The 15,333-nt window shown below is 48.5% G+C and overlaps 1 protein-coding gene across 1 annotated transcript in view; it reads left to right on the plus strand.

Annotated features, from left to right (window-relative positions):
* Positions 1 to 423: 423 nt before the first annotated feature.
* The window catches only part of LOC135904625 (sn-1-specific diacylglycerol lipase ABHD11-like), a 28,843-nt gene continuing 13,933 nt past the window's right edge, over positions 424 to 15,333 (plus strand). Inside the window, exons 1-4 of the mRNA XM_065435479.2 lie at positions 424 to 572; positions 2,243 to 2,396; positions 3,652 to 3,825; positions 13,522 to 13,713. Coding sequence (XP_065291551.2) covers positions 502 to 572; positions 2,243 to 2,396; positions 3,652 to 3,825; positions 13,522 to 13,713 — 591 coding nt within the window. The 5' untranslated portion in view covers positions 424 to 501. The remainder of the gene's footprint in view (positions 573 to 2,242; positions 2,397 to 3,651; positions 3,826 to 13,521; positions 13,714 to 15,333) is intronic.

The following is a 15,333-nucleotide window of genomic DNA, read 5'->3' on the forward strand; positions in this document are numbered from 1 at the left end:
CACTTGAAGGAACTAGGGGTGCGATCTTGTACGCGTTCCAAACTCGAACGGAGGCGGTTCGTTCTTTCCTTCGCGAAATTGGCGGTCCGTTCCGTTGCGTTCGTCCGATAGCAGACAACACGGAATGATTGACAGCAGATATCACTTCACAATTGACGTCATGGCGTTCTTCACCGTTCAAACTGACCAACCGTGTGCGGCTCGGTGGAACGGACCGCCTCCGTTCTATTTTGGAACGCGTACAAGATCGCACCCCTAGATCTCTGCCGACCTCCTCAAGATTCATGTGGCTTGCGCAGATACGCGCAGTGCAACTTGGCGATAGAAGGACTCCTCGTGGGCTGTCGAGGTTGTTGGCCGTGGTCTGCTGATTCACCTGGCATCTGAGACCGGGACTGAAAGGGTGACAGATAGAGGAGAAAGCGTGAAAGAAAGGTGAGAGTCACAGCGTCGAGATGGTAAGACGCGGGCTCAAGGATCATCGTCACAGCTAACGCAGACATGTTTGCACACGCAGAAACGATCTCAACGTCTGGCTTTTCACAGAGCCAATGTGACGCCGCTGTGCCCTCGTGAGTATATTGTAATTTTGCGCGTCAATCCTGGGATTTAACGGCGACGGCTGTTGTGAACCTATTCACGTTCTTGCCGTGAAATCTGCGAACTTTAAATTCTCATTCTTGAGCTGCCTGTACACATATGCCTGTATGCCTATGCGCACACCGAAGACCGGACGACTGCATGGAGGACGGTCGACCGTCCTCCAGGTCCATGATTAAACCCAGGCTCCGCTTGATACAACAGTCGGGCCTAGTAGTCACCAGTTATCAGATACTTTAAATGTTCAGTTCTTTTTTTTTTTGCATGTGAAGCACTAGCGTGGACGCCGAACATTTTGTTTCGTTCATCAATCTGCCGACATAATGATGATCCGAACTGTAGGACGAGAGTATGCGTCGTGACCAATTATATTGAGCAACGATTACGGCGAGCTGTAGGTTTGAATATGGCGCGTTGAAACGCAACAAGTAACTTTCCCGTTGAACAGTCAATGTCATTGTTCGCGCCCCCGCCGCCGCCGCCGTGCTGTACCGGTATAGATGGCGCATGCGCGGAGCGTGCGTGGAGGTTTAGAAGGCCTTGAGAGGCGCCCGCAGTGCATTTGGTTGCAACAAGGACGAAGCCAAGTGGACGCAACGTCACGCTCTTCCTTATAACGGAGCCATACCGGAGCCATGGCAGCGCTCTGGCTTCCGCTGCTGGCATGAGTGTCGCGTGGTGCGGCACCCCGCTGCATACACACACTGGTCCGAGCGCCGTTCCCGCCGTGCAGCAGCAGCTGCGTCGCGTGTGGCGTAGTGCCACGTAATCCGCGCCTTGTTGGAACGTCCACCATGTGAGATGCTCGAACGCAACGCTAAAACATTGTACTGTCGCTCTGAAGGAGCGCGAAGCTGCGAGTTTTTCTTTTCTTTTCGTTTTGCTTTTCTTTTTTTACGGAGTGATAGTTCGACGCGCTTATGTTTTCGGCATAACAAGACTTTCATTCAATACGTGCATCTAATTGCTCAGTCAAATCTAAACTTAGTTACGTCCAACTGGAGAAAGAAAGAGAGAAAGCTAACGCTTTGTTATGGACAGCACCTCGACCTAATTGGGTAAGGAAGCGACCAATCACTCGTAATTACTCCACTCCTACTCCACCTCCACTCACCTCTACACTCCTAAATATATTTCTGGCTACGCCGTTGCATGTCGGCTTCTCTGTACGGGGAGAAGAGTGAATAGAAAGAGAGGAGAGGAGCACAAAGGCAAACAGCGTATGCCTCAGGAACTTGATCGGGGATCAGCGCAATTTTAGCGTTCTGCGCGGAGTTCCTTTAGAAAGACTGTCCTAGAATTTTCCGTTCTGATAGTGGACGATTGTCCAGGGTCTAACAAGTGCGCGCAGAAATGTGAAGTTCTCATACGGGAGTCTCCCTCAGTACAGTCACTGCATATGGAAGCGGCATATTCACGAACGCGGCTAAAGGTACACGATAATCTGTCTTTCTCTACATTTTTTTGTATATAGCTAAAAGTGCTTCCATTCAACCATGCTTATTAATTCGTTTTGATATCACAAGGTTATGAGAGACACATTAGTTGTGAGACTCCGGGTTGGCTTAGACGACCAGTACCTGTTGAACCCATGCCGGAATGCCGACTCCAGGACACCTTTAATTTCACGCTTCCGTTTCAGATCAAGAAGCGTGTCGCTGTCCTACACTCTTTACGAACCAGAGGATGGCGAGCCGTCGAAAGCGCCCCCTGTTATAGTCCTGGATGCTATCTTCGGTGTCAGAAGTGGTTGGAGCGAGCTTTCGCAAGCCATTGCCAGTCAGACCGGACGAAATGCAAGTTTGGTGCTTTAGTTGACCTCATGATTCAGTATTTCTTCATTTGTGTGTGTGTGTGTGCGTGTGTGTGTGTGTGTTTCTGCGTGTGTGTGCGTGTGTGTGCGTGCGTGCGTGTGTGCATGCGTGCGTGTGTGTGTGTGTGTGTGTGTGTGTGTGTGTGTGTGTGTGTGTGTGTTTCTTTACTGTTAAATATGCGTGTCTCCTACATATAAGCGTTTCGAATTTACAGCCTTACTTGTGCATGCACTTGCGAAATTGTTCATCTTTAAGTTAATTATCTTTTGTCAGAACAATAATACGACATACACTTACCCTACGTGTTATAATGTGTTTTCTTGCCTGAACAGTGCTCATTCTCTTTCTTTCCCTTTTTTTCTATTCCTCTTCCCCTTTCCCTTAACCTAAGTGCAGGGTAGCAAACCGGAAGTTAATCTGATTGACCTCTCTGTTTCCCCTCTCTCTTTTCTTGCCTCAAGGAAAATATTTGATTAACATCTGAATGATCCTGCACGTGAGGACACATAGAAAGAGACAACATTAATGGCAGAAAGCTGGAGAGGTCGGGCTGAGTGAAGTGCCTCCAGCCTGCCACTCCATTAGGGGTAAGCGGGTTTGAGGGAACAGCAGAGAACATAAAAAAAATAACCTTCACACCATTTCCTATCCTACTGCGAAATGTGTTAGCTATAGCTAAGAAAAAAACTGAAACTGAGATCTGTTGCGAAGGAGTGCCTTTATTTCTGCACGCTTTCTCGCATTTCCGATTTTTTTTTTTTTGCTTTTTGAACGGACCGTCTCACATCATATGGAAGAGGCAACCGCAGTTAAATTTGCGCACCTGAATAGATGCAGCCGCACTCGTTTCTCGGGATGTTATGTCTCGTTGGAAACTCCAGACACGCGGAACGCTGTTTTCGAAGCGAGAGACCACGACACGCAGACACGTTCTTGGTAAACAACCGCACACGACGTCAGTATTCACTTTCTTCCACGACAGATGGCTAGAGGAGGCTAATCTACATTCCGTGTGACGTCATACCATAGGCCCATCGCTAAACCTAATAAAAAAAACGAGGAGGTCGTGTTTGCGATGTCATACTCCGTGAAATAGTGAGCAGCTCGATGTGTGGTTTAACGGATGGCTGTGTCAACGGGCGGGTGTATGGACGGATGGCTTAGCCGGGCCGTCCATTGGCTAAGTCAACCGAAGAAGAGTTCGCGGCCGATTCTGACCTGTCGATGCCATTCGCAGGTGTACACCGTGGACGCGCGTAACCACGGGGACAGCCCACACACCTCCGACATGGACTACGCGCTCATGGCTGCCGATATGGAGCTCTTCATGCGCGAGCACGGGCTGCCGAAGGCGGCCTTCGTCGGACACAGCATGGGCGGCCGGACGGTGATGCGGCTCGCCCTCAAAACGGTCAGTGCGCAATTCTCGACCACCCAACACTGCAGGGATGAAAACTCACGTCTCCGCGGCAATCTGCTTTGAGAAGCATGGACGGGTTAAACTTGTATGTAATATATATATATATATATATATATATATATATATATATATATATATATATATATATATATATATATATATATATATATTGAGAGAGAGGGAGAGGGAGAGAGAAAGATTTTGGTCAGTGAGAAAGTTTTCCTGCGTGATGACATCAAAGGGCTGCCACCCAATTTGTATATATAATCGCGCGCTTCACCTGCGTTTCCAAACACCGTGAACGACGGAACAAAGAGGAGGTCACACAAGCGCGCTGTTGGTGCAGTGTATCATTGAAAATTCAACGAAATTGCAGAGAGGGCGGCTAAAAGGATGGAGCACAACAGAGCGAATGAATAAAGCGAAAGAATCAAGACTTCTGGATGGGCGCTTCGCTACTTAACCAAAGCGCCGTGCTAGCCTTGCTAGGTCGTTTACCACGGTTGCTTACATATGGTTGCCAATTAGAGATGGGGGTCGCTTAGGGGCGAGCCGGATCTTTTGAGCCGCTCTTCTTAAAGAGCGATCGAGCCTTGGTTCAGTAAAAGTGAGCGGCGGTTCTTTCGGAGAGAGGAAGCCGGTTTCCCCGTTCAGTGAGACGTGCCGAACCGTTCCGTTAGAGCCGGGTTTTCGGCTGGGTTTCGTGGTTTCGTTTCCTCGCCGACGAGTGGTACGTGGCCGGCCGTGGGCACACTCGCGCTACTCGTACTCCCTCGCTGTATGCGGCGTGCGTGGGGGTCCCTTTGGTTTTGTGTTCGTCCTATAGTACGTGGCACCCGATGCAGCCGAAGGGCATTGACGTGTCACGCTGCTCATCTCGGAGGCCACGCACTGACTTCTCGGCAGTGCCAATAGATGGCGCGGCATGTCCAGAAAGAAGCGTCCATCCATCCATTGGTGGAAGAAAAGTAGGGAAACGACAAAAGACGGAGACGTACGAAAGCACAGTTCGCAATAGGAGATCAGAAAATTTGGGCGTGGTAGTTCATAGTGTTTTTTTTTTCATTGTTTAACCTAGGTAGGGCATTAGCTAGGCAGTATAATAGCAAGTAGCCTTAATTGGTTAAAGGATGGCGCCGTTGGTTGCCTGCTGCTGTTCGAACGACGTCATCACGACTCTCGTCCATCGCGCATCGTCCGCTGGTGCAAGAGCGCTTCGAAGACGAACTCCTCCCTCTCTTTAAAGACAACAGGTGAACTTACAGATTACGTCCTGGTCTTCATTTGGGCTAATTAGCGTATTCATGAAAATGTTGCCCGTAACATCCACCTCTGTACATTTTCTGAGCCTGTATCACTAGCACGTCAATAAAACAAAGCCAATGATCTGTTGTGTCGCAATGTGACTATTTTTAGTTTTTATTTAAAAAATTGACCTGGCGCATGATGTCATGATCACTAGTGCCGCGCGTGCGCTCAAAAAAGAAAAGGAAGAAAAAAAGAAAGACGAAGGGTAGGCGCGGCAAGAAGGGCGAGCCGGCATAAGAAAGAAAACGAGACAGGGTGGAGGCGCTGCGCGGAATAAGACAGGTTGCAGATTTAAGTGAACCGGTGAGCCGGTCAAAGGAACCGGTTCATTTCAGTTGAGCTGAGCCGTTCCGAGCCACTCACCGAAGCGAGCCATTTTGCCGAACTCTCATTTCCAAATCTTTGGCAATAGATCAAAGACACCGTTACAGGTGTCGCCATCCAACGGCATTTCCTTCAGACTGAATGCTGTCGCGCGAAATGCAAAAGGCGTGGCCAGAGGACGCCTTTGACGCGATGGCCGCGCAGCGCAAGGATATTGTAGTCAAAGGGCGGAGAGATTAGGATAAGGCTGGACGCACGATTGTGCCCTATGCCTGATGAACATTGTCGGTATCAAAGAAAAGAAGGACTGCAAATACGCGAACATGAAGAAAAAAAACATACATTCAATGCGCGAATTCACGGGCGTGCAGACCTTAAAGTCCAATTGGTTGGCTGATAATCTCGGTAAAAAAATGTTCAGGTAAGAATATCGCAACCCATCTGCTCAACTTGCAGATGGGTCAATTTGGGCAAACTGTGAAGAGACCGAATGAATAGAATAAACTTTTTTTTCCGCTAGGGATATGTATCAACAAGTAGACGCTATTCCAACCATCTGCTCTGAAATTAAAATCAATTATCGCGTTTTACCCACCAAAGCCACGATGTGATTGTTAGGCACGCCCTAGTGCGTAGGGGACTCTGGATTAATTTGCACCACCTGGGGTTATTCAAGTTCGCCCACTTCACGGTCACACGAGCTTTTTTAATGCGTCAGCATACTTGGGGTACTTCACGCATATTCTGGGGGCCAACTATCTATCTATGTGTCTAACCGTTTTCCCGCCTACCTGGGTCACTGGGTAGTTTGTGGTGGAATGGGTAGCGCATCGGGCTGTTGTGCTGAGGTAACAGGGTTCGAAACCATCCATCTGACCAACTCGGGTCCAGTGTGTACATACGTGCCGCTCTTCAAGGAAGCTCTTTCACTCCGACGCATTACCATGCTGCGGCGCAACTGCACTGGGTATGTGTCGTTTTTCAATGAACGCCTTTCACGCCAACGCTTTAGCAAGTGCGCCATGAATGCACTGGGTGTGTGGCACTCTTCAATGAACCTCTCGCCAACTTGGGTCACTATAGTACGTGCCACTGAGTGCGCGGCAAGCGAGGGAACTATTAGCGTTTGCGGGCACTGGCGTGTCACGCTGCTCATCTCGGAGGCCACGCGCTGGCTTCTCGGCAATGCCACTAGATAGCGCGGCATGTCCAGAAAGAAGCATCCATCCATCCATTGGGGGAAGAAAAGTAGGGAAACGACAAAAGACGGAGACGTACGAAAGCACAGTTCGCAATAGGGGATCAGAAAATTTGGGTGTGGTAGTTAGTAGTGTTGTTTTTTTCTTTTTTCGTTGTTTAACCTAGGTAGGACATTAGGCAGTATAATAGCAAGAGCTTGGTGGCGCAACCCACCGCCCCAACGCAAAGGGGACGCTCATAACATCCATCCATCCATCCATCCATCCATCCATCCATCCATCCATCCATCCATCCATCCATCCATCCATCCATCCAAGTGCGACAGAGGAGCCCGGTTGCTGCGTGACGCGTTTCTCAGCGTTCGCGCGCAACGGCGCGCCACGCATTTCGGAGGCCACGCGGAGGCTTCGCGGCGGCGGCGCTAGATAGCAAAGCGTGTTCTTAATGAATCTCGCTTGATGCTGGGGTAGAGATGCAAGCGGTTGAAAAAGAAACATTGAAAATTTCGAGAAAAAGAACGTGTTTTCTTGATTTTTTTTAACCAGGATAAAATCGGGAGAAAAATTAAGGTAAGGACAGAGGTTCCCCGCGGAATTCTTCTGTCGCGATGCGAATCTTCGACGTATCTGAAGGTTTGGTCAAAAGAAGGAGTTTGGGAGTCTGCGAAGCACCTGGATCCATCCGCGGGGTGGCAAGGACTTTGCTTCAACCAACCCATGAGCTCCCTCGCTTATCGCATACTGCGCATTCCTCCTTCTTGTGCGGCATGTGAAAGAAACTGGTCCGAGTTTGGAAATGTGCATACTAAGCTACGCAACAGACTCGTAGGGGATCACGTGCAAAAGCTTGTGTACGTGCACTCGAACCTCAATGTCTGGAAGGCTTCGTCCACTGCACAGCCTAGCGTCAAGCGGAAATTAATTGCACACCGATTGATACAAATGTCGGTCTTGACGCGTTCGTGTGAAATCAATGCCTTGATGTGAAGTCGTGCCTAGATTTTCACCCCGCAAGCTCTGCTGGGACTTTTGTGGCGCAAAAATATGAGAGTTATATTCTTTTCAGTGATAGAGAAATAAATGGGTCAGGTTTTTCATGACCCTGTGCGCAATCTTTTTTCAGTTTTTCGGATTGTCTTTAAAAAAAGACACGTGAAACAAACCAGTCTTTTCTTCACACGCTTCAAAATTTCATGTAATTTTAAATCTCTGGTTGGAAAACGATGACTGGTGGGAAATAAATATGCAGCAACAGCAGAAGGAAGACGAGAAGCCTATTTCTTTCTCTTCTTCCTTCCGTGGTTGTTGCGCGTGTATTTCACACCAGGTGTCAATTAACGCTTAGTATGTGTGACTCCGTGTTTGTTTTAATTGTTTTATATTATTTGATTGAATTAATTGATTGACTTGTGCTTAATGGCATAAACTGCAGAACGTACCCTTTTGTTGCTGTTTATTTTATACCGTATATTGATTGTATATACCTGTAAGTACGCTTTCTAATTGTGCCTCATTGTCGGAACGCATCTCGCATCACGCTGAGAGAGCGGCGGAGAAAAAAACGTGGAAGGAATTAAGGTCTGATGGCGACGCAGCCTTGAATTTGCCGCACCACCTCGCCGTGACGTCACGGATTTTAACGGTGTCTGAATTTTCGGCTCTAGTTATATATTTATTTTTCTTCTCCAACCTAACTGATTTTTCATTGGTGAAGATGGAGTACATGGTATTGTACAGGTGCAAACGATTGAACATCGCAAATTTGGGAAGTTCTACAGTGTCACAAATACCCACCCGCCGTGGTTGCTTATTCGCTTTGGTGTGCGCTGCTGAGCACGAGGTTGCAGGATCGAACCCCGGTCGCACTTTGATGGGGAAGAACGCCCGTGTACCGTGCTTTGGGTTCTTGAACCCCTTTTGGTTCAAGGGGATCTTGAACCACTTTTTATCGAAGTGGAGAAATGCATTTGAAGTTAAGATAGGCTATTTCAGAAATACTTGGCCGCAAAAAGTACTCAATGCGTTTAGCAGAAGCGGAGTTACTGGCAACCAAACATGCCCTTCGTGGTGCTTCCGCTCCTCCTTCAATTGTCCCTGTGTCTTAGCGCAGTAACCCCAGTATTACAATACGAACTTCCAATAAGTTCCTCTGTTAGAGGTCTTCGGTCAAAGCGCGCTATCGCGATTGTGAATGATCGTCTCTGTAGACTATAGCGAGGACAGTCGCAGAGAAGGTGTTGAAGAGTCGCCTCGTCGCCATCAGAAGCCATCGCAGCAGAGGGCGACGAATTGAACAGGCGGCTGTAGCCTGAACAGATGTTTATAGTGCTGCAAGTGCTACTGTGCTGTGCGGTGGCAGTATGCGGTGACAGTGACCGACTGTGATTGCATGTCTATGCTCTTTTCTTTATCTCTACTTTGTTATCACTTTACCTCCCCCTCCCCTCTCTCTCCAGCGTAGGGTTGAAAACCGGATCTTCTCCTCTCGTCAACCTCCCTGCCTTTCCCCTTTCCTCTGTCTCTCTATGAACTTCCAACTAGCCCAACTTGCCGCTCTATTCTTCAATGCCTTGCACTGCAAAGGCTACGGGGAAGCGGGGCGTGCTCAAAGCGCTCCGCCTACGGAACGTAGCCGTAGTGCACAGTTCAAATTTGATTTTGGATGTTAGCGTATGCAGACGCCACTATTGACCCTTTTCATGGCGATCTCGTGGGCTCTGCATTGTTTGATCACGTGGTACCGCGTCCATTGCTTGCCTCAGCTGCCTCCGTTGCCTCTGTGTTTACAATGGATAAAAATGACGCCAGTGAGGCTCTGCAAACCTATGTTTCGGCGGATATCGTAGATGGTGACTGAGTGGACGACACGCGAAGCTTTGGCTACATCATCAAAGCATATGTAAGCGCTTTCGGAGCTCATTACGCTTTATCAAAACTGCGCGAGCAGTGTATACGATGCTTGTAATAAAAGCGGGGCTAAAAGTGTATTCCAAGCTATCCTAACTCACCGCTTATGAATTGAATCAGTTCAGTGTGTTTAGCTCTTCGTTCTATATTCCGCAAATATATTTAGGCAGAGGCTTGTCAGGTTTCTGACTCAGTAAAGTTCTCCGGGAGGGTGTGCTCTTGGGTGAGCTCAGTTGCAATATATTTGTTCTTGCTGATCACAAGGCTTGTAACGTAGATGTGATGTACGTTGTAATAGCTTGTAGCAAATACGTATTATTCATAATCACTCGCTTACTCTGTGAACCGCTACGAAACGTTCAGCCACTTCAGCTTCCAACATTGGTGTGCTGTCGGTATAACCGCCGTCACCCATGCTTCGACGCATTGATTCAAGTGTGCGTCCCTTCACTTATTCTTGACACGTTGGCGATAGAGAGGGCGTAAGTGTGTGTGTGCGTGTGTGTGTGTGTGTGTGCGTGTGTGTGTGTGTGTGTGTGTGTGTGTGTGTGTGTGTGTGTGTGTGTGTGTGTGTGTGTGTGTGTGTGTGTGTGTGTGAGAGAGAGAGAGAGAGAGAAACTTGCGAGAAACTTACTATATGTCATTTAAGAGGCGGCGGTAATCCCTTTGTCACCGTATAACGAGCGGTACTCATTCGTGCAGACGATCCGGCGTTGAGGTCCTTTTCTAGGAGGTTATAGCACTACAACGCTGGCGGTCGAGTGACATTTTTTATCCACAAGGGAAGCCGCGCAACTCGAAGAGCCGGCAACGCAGCAGCGTTCCGTGAGATTGGTGCACACAGGTTCATTCCATTCCGTTCCTTAATAATAGGCCACTCACAATTTTTGCTGCCTACTACAACACACGTCTTCACTCCACCGCTTCATTTTTTGCAGCGTGAATGGAGCACGTACAGTGCGTTAGCGAAAACCCAATTGTATTTCCGACAGCTGATCGCGCCAGACGCTGGGCAAAAGAGGTAACTCTTTCGCTGAGGTAGCCTGCGGCGCACCGCCGCAAGCGCCATCTCGTTTTTATAGAGAAAACTGCTTCGCGAAAAGGGTGAATGTTTCCGACATTGGCGCCTACGACGCGCCAGACGTAAGCCGAGCGTAAAGCCCCTTTTTAGCCGAGCGCGGTTGTCCTCAGCGCGCCGCAGTGCGCTTAGCCACTGGACTCGTCGCGGCAGCCCGCGGCGGCCGCGGTATCTGAGCTACGTAGCACATCGCAGCTACATGCAACTGTAGCGTGTACGCCCAGCGTTTGCTTTGTGCCCGACACGGCTGAGTGCGCGCTCCCGTTCATATGCTCCATAGAGTTTCGTACAACTATTACTAGGAGGAACTCTGGCGCTAGTGCCTACTGGAGCTGCAATGGGAGCGGTTGCGCCAGCGTGGGAAGTATGAGAAGTACATGGATTTGCCTGAACTTCGTCCTTTTGGCTTCAAAAGTTCGAAGCCAGAAGGACGGCTTCGTGACTTCGTAGATTCATCATTTTCAATGATGTATTGCGTAATAAATCATTAAATAAGCTTTATTAAAATTATCCGACAGCAGGATTAGAACACGGTACCTCTAGTGCAGAAGCCTGATATTGAAACCATTAAGCCACGGACGCTTTTTCTTTGTCCTTTATCGCCTCGCTTGACACAGAGTTTACGAGCTCAGCAGAACAGAAGAGCAAGATCATATAGTACCAGCTGACGGTTCTCGGTATTAAGCCACGGACGCATGCATCGATAGGCGATGTGAAACGCCCTTATATTTATAGCGGGCATGCCAGTGCCTTGAGACGCTTGGCGCGTTTCGATTCGTTTCGAAATATACGCAGTAACAGTAGGAAGAAGCGCACTGATCCTGACACCCTTCTCGATTGACTTTAGCTATTGGCCAATGGCAGCCGCGTATGGGAATCTGCTATATTACGAAATAAAGCGTCCAGAAAAAGAGTGAGGAGCAGGCTTCTGTTGTAAAGAGAGCGTTTGAGAGAAAGATGACCTCGCGCTCCGCTTGCGAGCGCGAGGTCATCGCGCTCGCATGCGCGATTTAACGCATGCAAAACTTGGCTGAGATGTTCACAGGAGCGTATACGGTATCAGCGGGGCTGCTGTGTTTTTCATCAAGCCCGAGGGGTGGGTCAGGACCTTTTTAAAGAAACCCAGGTGGTAAAAATTAATCCGGAGTCCTGTGCTACAGTGTGTCTCGTAAACATATCTTGGTTTTGGTACGTAGAGCCCCACAATTTAATTTTTTTTTCTACGCCCAGACACGAAAAGATACTTTGTAGTCAGTGAAGTCGCAATAACGTGTCGACTTTGATGTTTCCGCTCAAAATTCAAGAAATTAAAGCTTGCCCTTCACTTCCAGTTCTAGTAATGAAGCTCTAGCTTACCACAAAATTAACGCAAATAATGGGGTGGTAGGCTCAGTGGCGTAGCTAGGTCGTCTGGCACCCGGGGCCCATAGGTCTTCTGTCACCCCCTCCCTCCCCCCCCCCCCCCAGCTGTAGTCGAAGAAGGCGAGGATATCGACAATTTCCGGGGTGTCTTCAGACGTATATGACAACCCCCCCCCCCCCCCCCACTGGCCCCTTGCACCCGGGGCCCACGACCCCGCGGCCCCCCCTGTTGCTACGCCACTGGGTAGGCTTCCCAACACATTCTCCTACCTCCACCCCTCCCCACTTCTCCTTATTCATCCCAACGCGTACTTCCTACTAGCATAGAGTGCCATGTGATGGAGTGCCCTCCTGCACCTCCAAAGAAAATGGAGAACCTCGCCTTGTCCCTTAGCAGAAAAATCACGGCACCGCTCTTTCAGGTCCAAGCAGCCTGACACAATCGCAGATTTGTGCAGCTCGATCGCCAAGCGGGTCAAGTGAACCAGTTATCAAAGATTTCACCCCTGTTTGCGCACTGAAGGGAAGAAAGGGGTGGGGAGAGATCGTAACAAGGAACCTCTCAGTTTTTTTGTTCAAGCCCGCTAAAGGGGTCGAAATTCTTTCTCGTAGCGTCTTGATGACGTTCAAAAGACAGGTAATTTTAGGAACGGTGCCCTGTGCGTTGGTGAAGTTAACTGAGTGCGCCGGATAGTCCCTGTTAAGTCTGCAGTGAAGCCCCGCCCACTCCCTCATTACCGCCAGCCACTGTTCCTCCGCGAGGCTTCAGTGTAAGTAGTTCGTATGGGTCAAACTTTCCCTGTCACTTAAATAATGCGGTAACCACAAAAATAGAATTATACGCGCGTAATTTTATACGTTTTCACTCCTCTGTTATAGCGAAATGGTGAAAGCCTCATTATTTATTGAACTGAAATAAGGCGCTTGCTTTGCTGCAACTTATTATCAAGTTTCGCTTCACTGGGCAGTGGAGTTTCATGAGGAAACGGGCTCAGCAGTGAAATGAACTGTTCCGCGAACTTTTGAAGAGTGAAAATCTCAGACATACACTTTGTCCATGTCTGTTGCACACCTCATCGCTTCCGCCGATGACTCAAGAACAGCAGATGCTCCGGAGGTATCAAGTACGACGCCATTTTAAAAAGGTCGCATGACGACAATTATGTTTGCTTCTGTGATTGGCTGGCGGAGTAACACAATCCTGCGCGGTCCGCGTTCCTTGGTTGCCAACTGCTGCTTCTTTAAGTTGTATCCTACTATAGTTTCCTTTAGTTTCATTTCCGAATAAATGTTTTTTTTTTAAATTCTGTTCTATTTGGGATGCGTAGGAAGTTTGCAGCTAATACCGGCACTAATGCTAACGTAAATTGCTGAAGTCGATGCAGTATGTTTGTGGGGGGGGGGGGGGAGGGGAGGAGAGGAGAAGATATTGGGACTGCCCGCTTTCCCTGACCACCATGTTCTAGCTGGTTACTGTCGATTTCCCGTGCTCTCACTCGCATGGTGCAGCCATCCTTGGTCGAGCGGATAGTGGTGGTGGACGTCGGCCCTTCTTCAGTACCGGCCATCGTGGGGAACTACCTGATACCGCAGCAGCTGGACGCCATGGACGCCGTCCTACCACGACTCTCTGCGGACCTGAGTGTCGAGGAGGCCCACCGAGAGGCCGACCGCATGCTCGCCGGCAGAGCGACCCTCGAGGTTTGCTCTCTCTCTATGACGATCACGACTTTTGTCGCATAGTAATTAGGACGCGACGACTCTCCAGTTATCGTTCATTAACTTCACGGTAAGCGAGCGGATCTTTAATGAAAACGTAGAAAGGAAGAACGGCTGCCGTTTCCATAAATATCCTCGTCATTGAGCGTGCATGTGTGCGTGCACATACTGTCAACTTTTCTCCTTCGCGTCAATTTGAATTCCTCTTTCTCCTTTTCCCCGTGCATTGCAGCCAACCGGGATCTGACTGGTTAACCTCCCTTCCCTTATCACTCCTGTCTCTCTCACTCTTTCACTCTCTCAGCCACGCACACTGACTATGCGGAAAAAATTCTATAATTACATATCTTTAAATTATACTCGTGCGTATCCCGGACTGTAACCTTAGCGGATGAAAAAAAAGAACGAAAGAATCAAACGCCACCTTTCTGTGAAGGAATTAAGCGCAAACCTATAGGTTAGCCGTGGGGCGTCAAACGTCGGTATGTCCTGCCGCTGCTGGTGTCCCCCATCTTAGATTAGCCCTTCGGTTATTTTTCTTTCGCAAGGACTATGCTTTCTCAAAGAAATTCTGGGCTTAAAAAATCATTTCTCATTTTTATGCGGGTAATAGTCACACTCCGAAGTTCGCCCTGAATTTTTGAAAACTATTTATAGCATTTTATAGTGTAGTACTGTATGGTATAAGATGGTAGGGTACAGTTATAGTATAGTGTTGTATAATAGACTAGGCTGCAGTAAAGGATATTGTAGCGCAGCATATTACATTATAATGCATAGACAATGCAGTAGAGTGTATAGTACATTATATAGTACATTGTTTCGTAACCAGTGTAATGATTGTTGTAAAAAGTCAAAGGATTAGAACTTGACGGGGAACTTACTCTAAGAGAGGCGCAATAGGTCTATAGAGACGGCTCATATTTGAAATGCTCCAACGACGAAAGCCCATAGTTGAGCGTCTCTTCGAAGGTAGCCCCGTGGTCGGACCCGTTTCCCAGAAGGAATGCATACAATCCTTCTATAGAATGACTACAATTTTCGGAAGAAACGGACTCGTTATAAACGACGAGCGAAAGAGCGAACGTCACACGCGTCGTTGTCGCCTTGTCGGTGTCTTGCTTCTATATTGCGCATTGCTTGCGATCAGGGGCGTAGCCAGGGGGGGGGGCTCATGGGGCTTAAGCCCCTCCCGAAATTTTTTCGTGCTGTCCACACACCGCCGACGAAAGCAACCCCCGGCGCCGGAAATCATTCTGGATTTTGTCTAGAATGTCTTTTTGACGCTCGAAAAGACATTTAACCGCGAAGATAGCAAACTCGGGCTGGATTTCGCGGCAACGCACATGCACCGAAAGTCACATAAGGCCAAGCAGCCTCATACGACCACGAAGTTTCAAGGGCATTTTGTTGGTGAGTGGGCTCGCCGCGGCATCTCGCTGAGGTCGCGGAATCTGTGGAGCGCATGAATGTCAATTCCGAAAATTTATGGGTATAAATCTCACAAACTCTTGATGTGAAAGGTGCGTTGACATTTCCAAAGTTGTGCTTTAGATTTTCAATTGCGGCATTTTGTGGGTTTAATGTTGTTGTAAACATTTG

Source organism: Dermacentor albipictus, chromosome 2 (genome assembly GCF_038994185.2).
Source record: "Dermacentor albipictus isolate Rhodes 1998 colony chromosome 2, USDA_Dalb.pri_finalv2, whole genome shotgun sequence".
Taxonomy (NCBI): Eukaryota; Metazoa; Arthropoda; class Arachnida; order Ixodida; family Ixodidae; genus Dermacentor; species Dermacentor albipictus.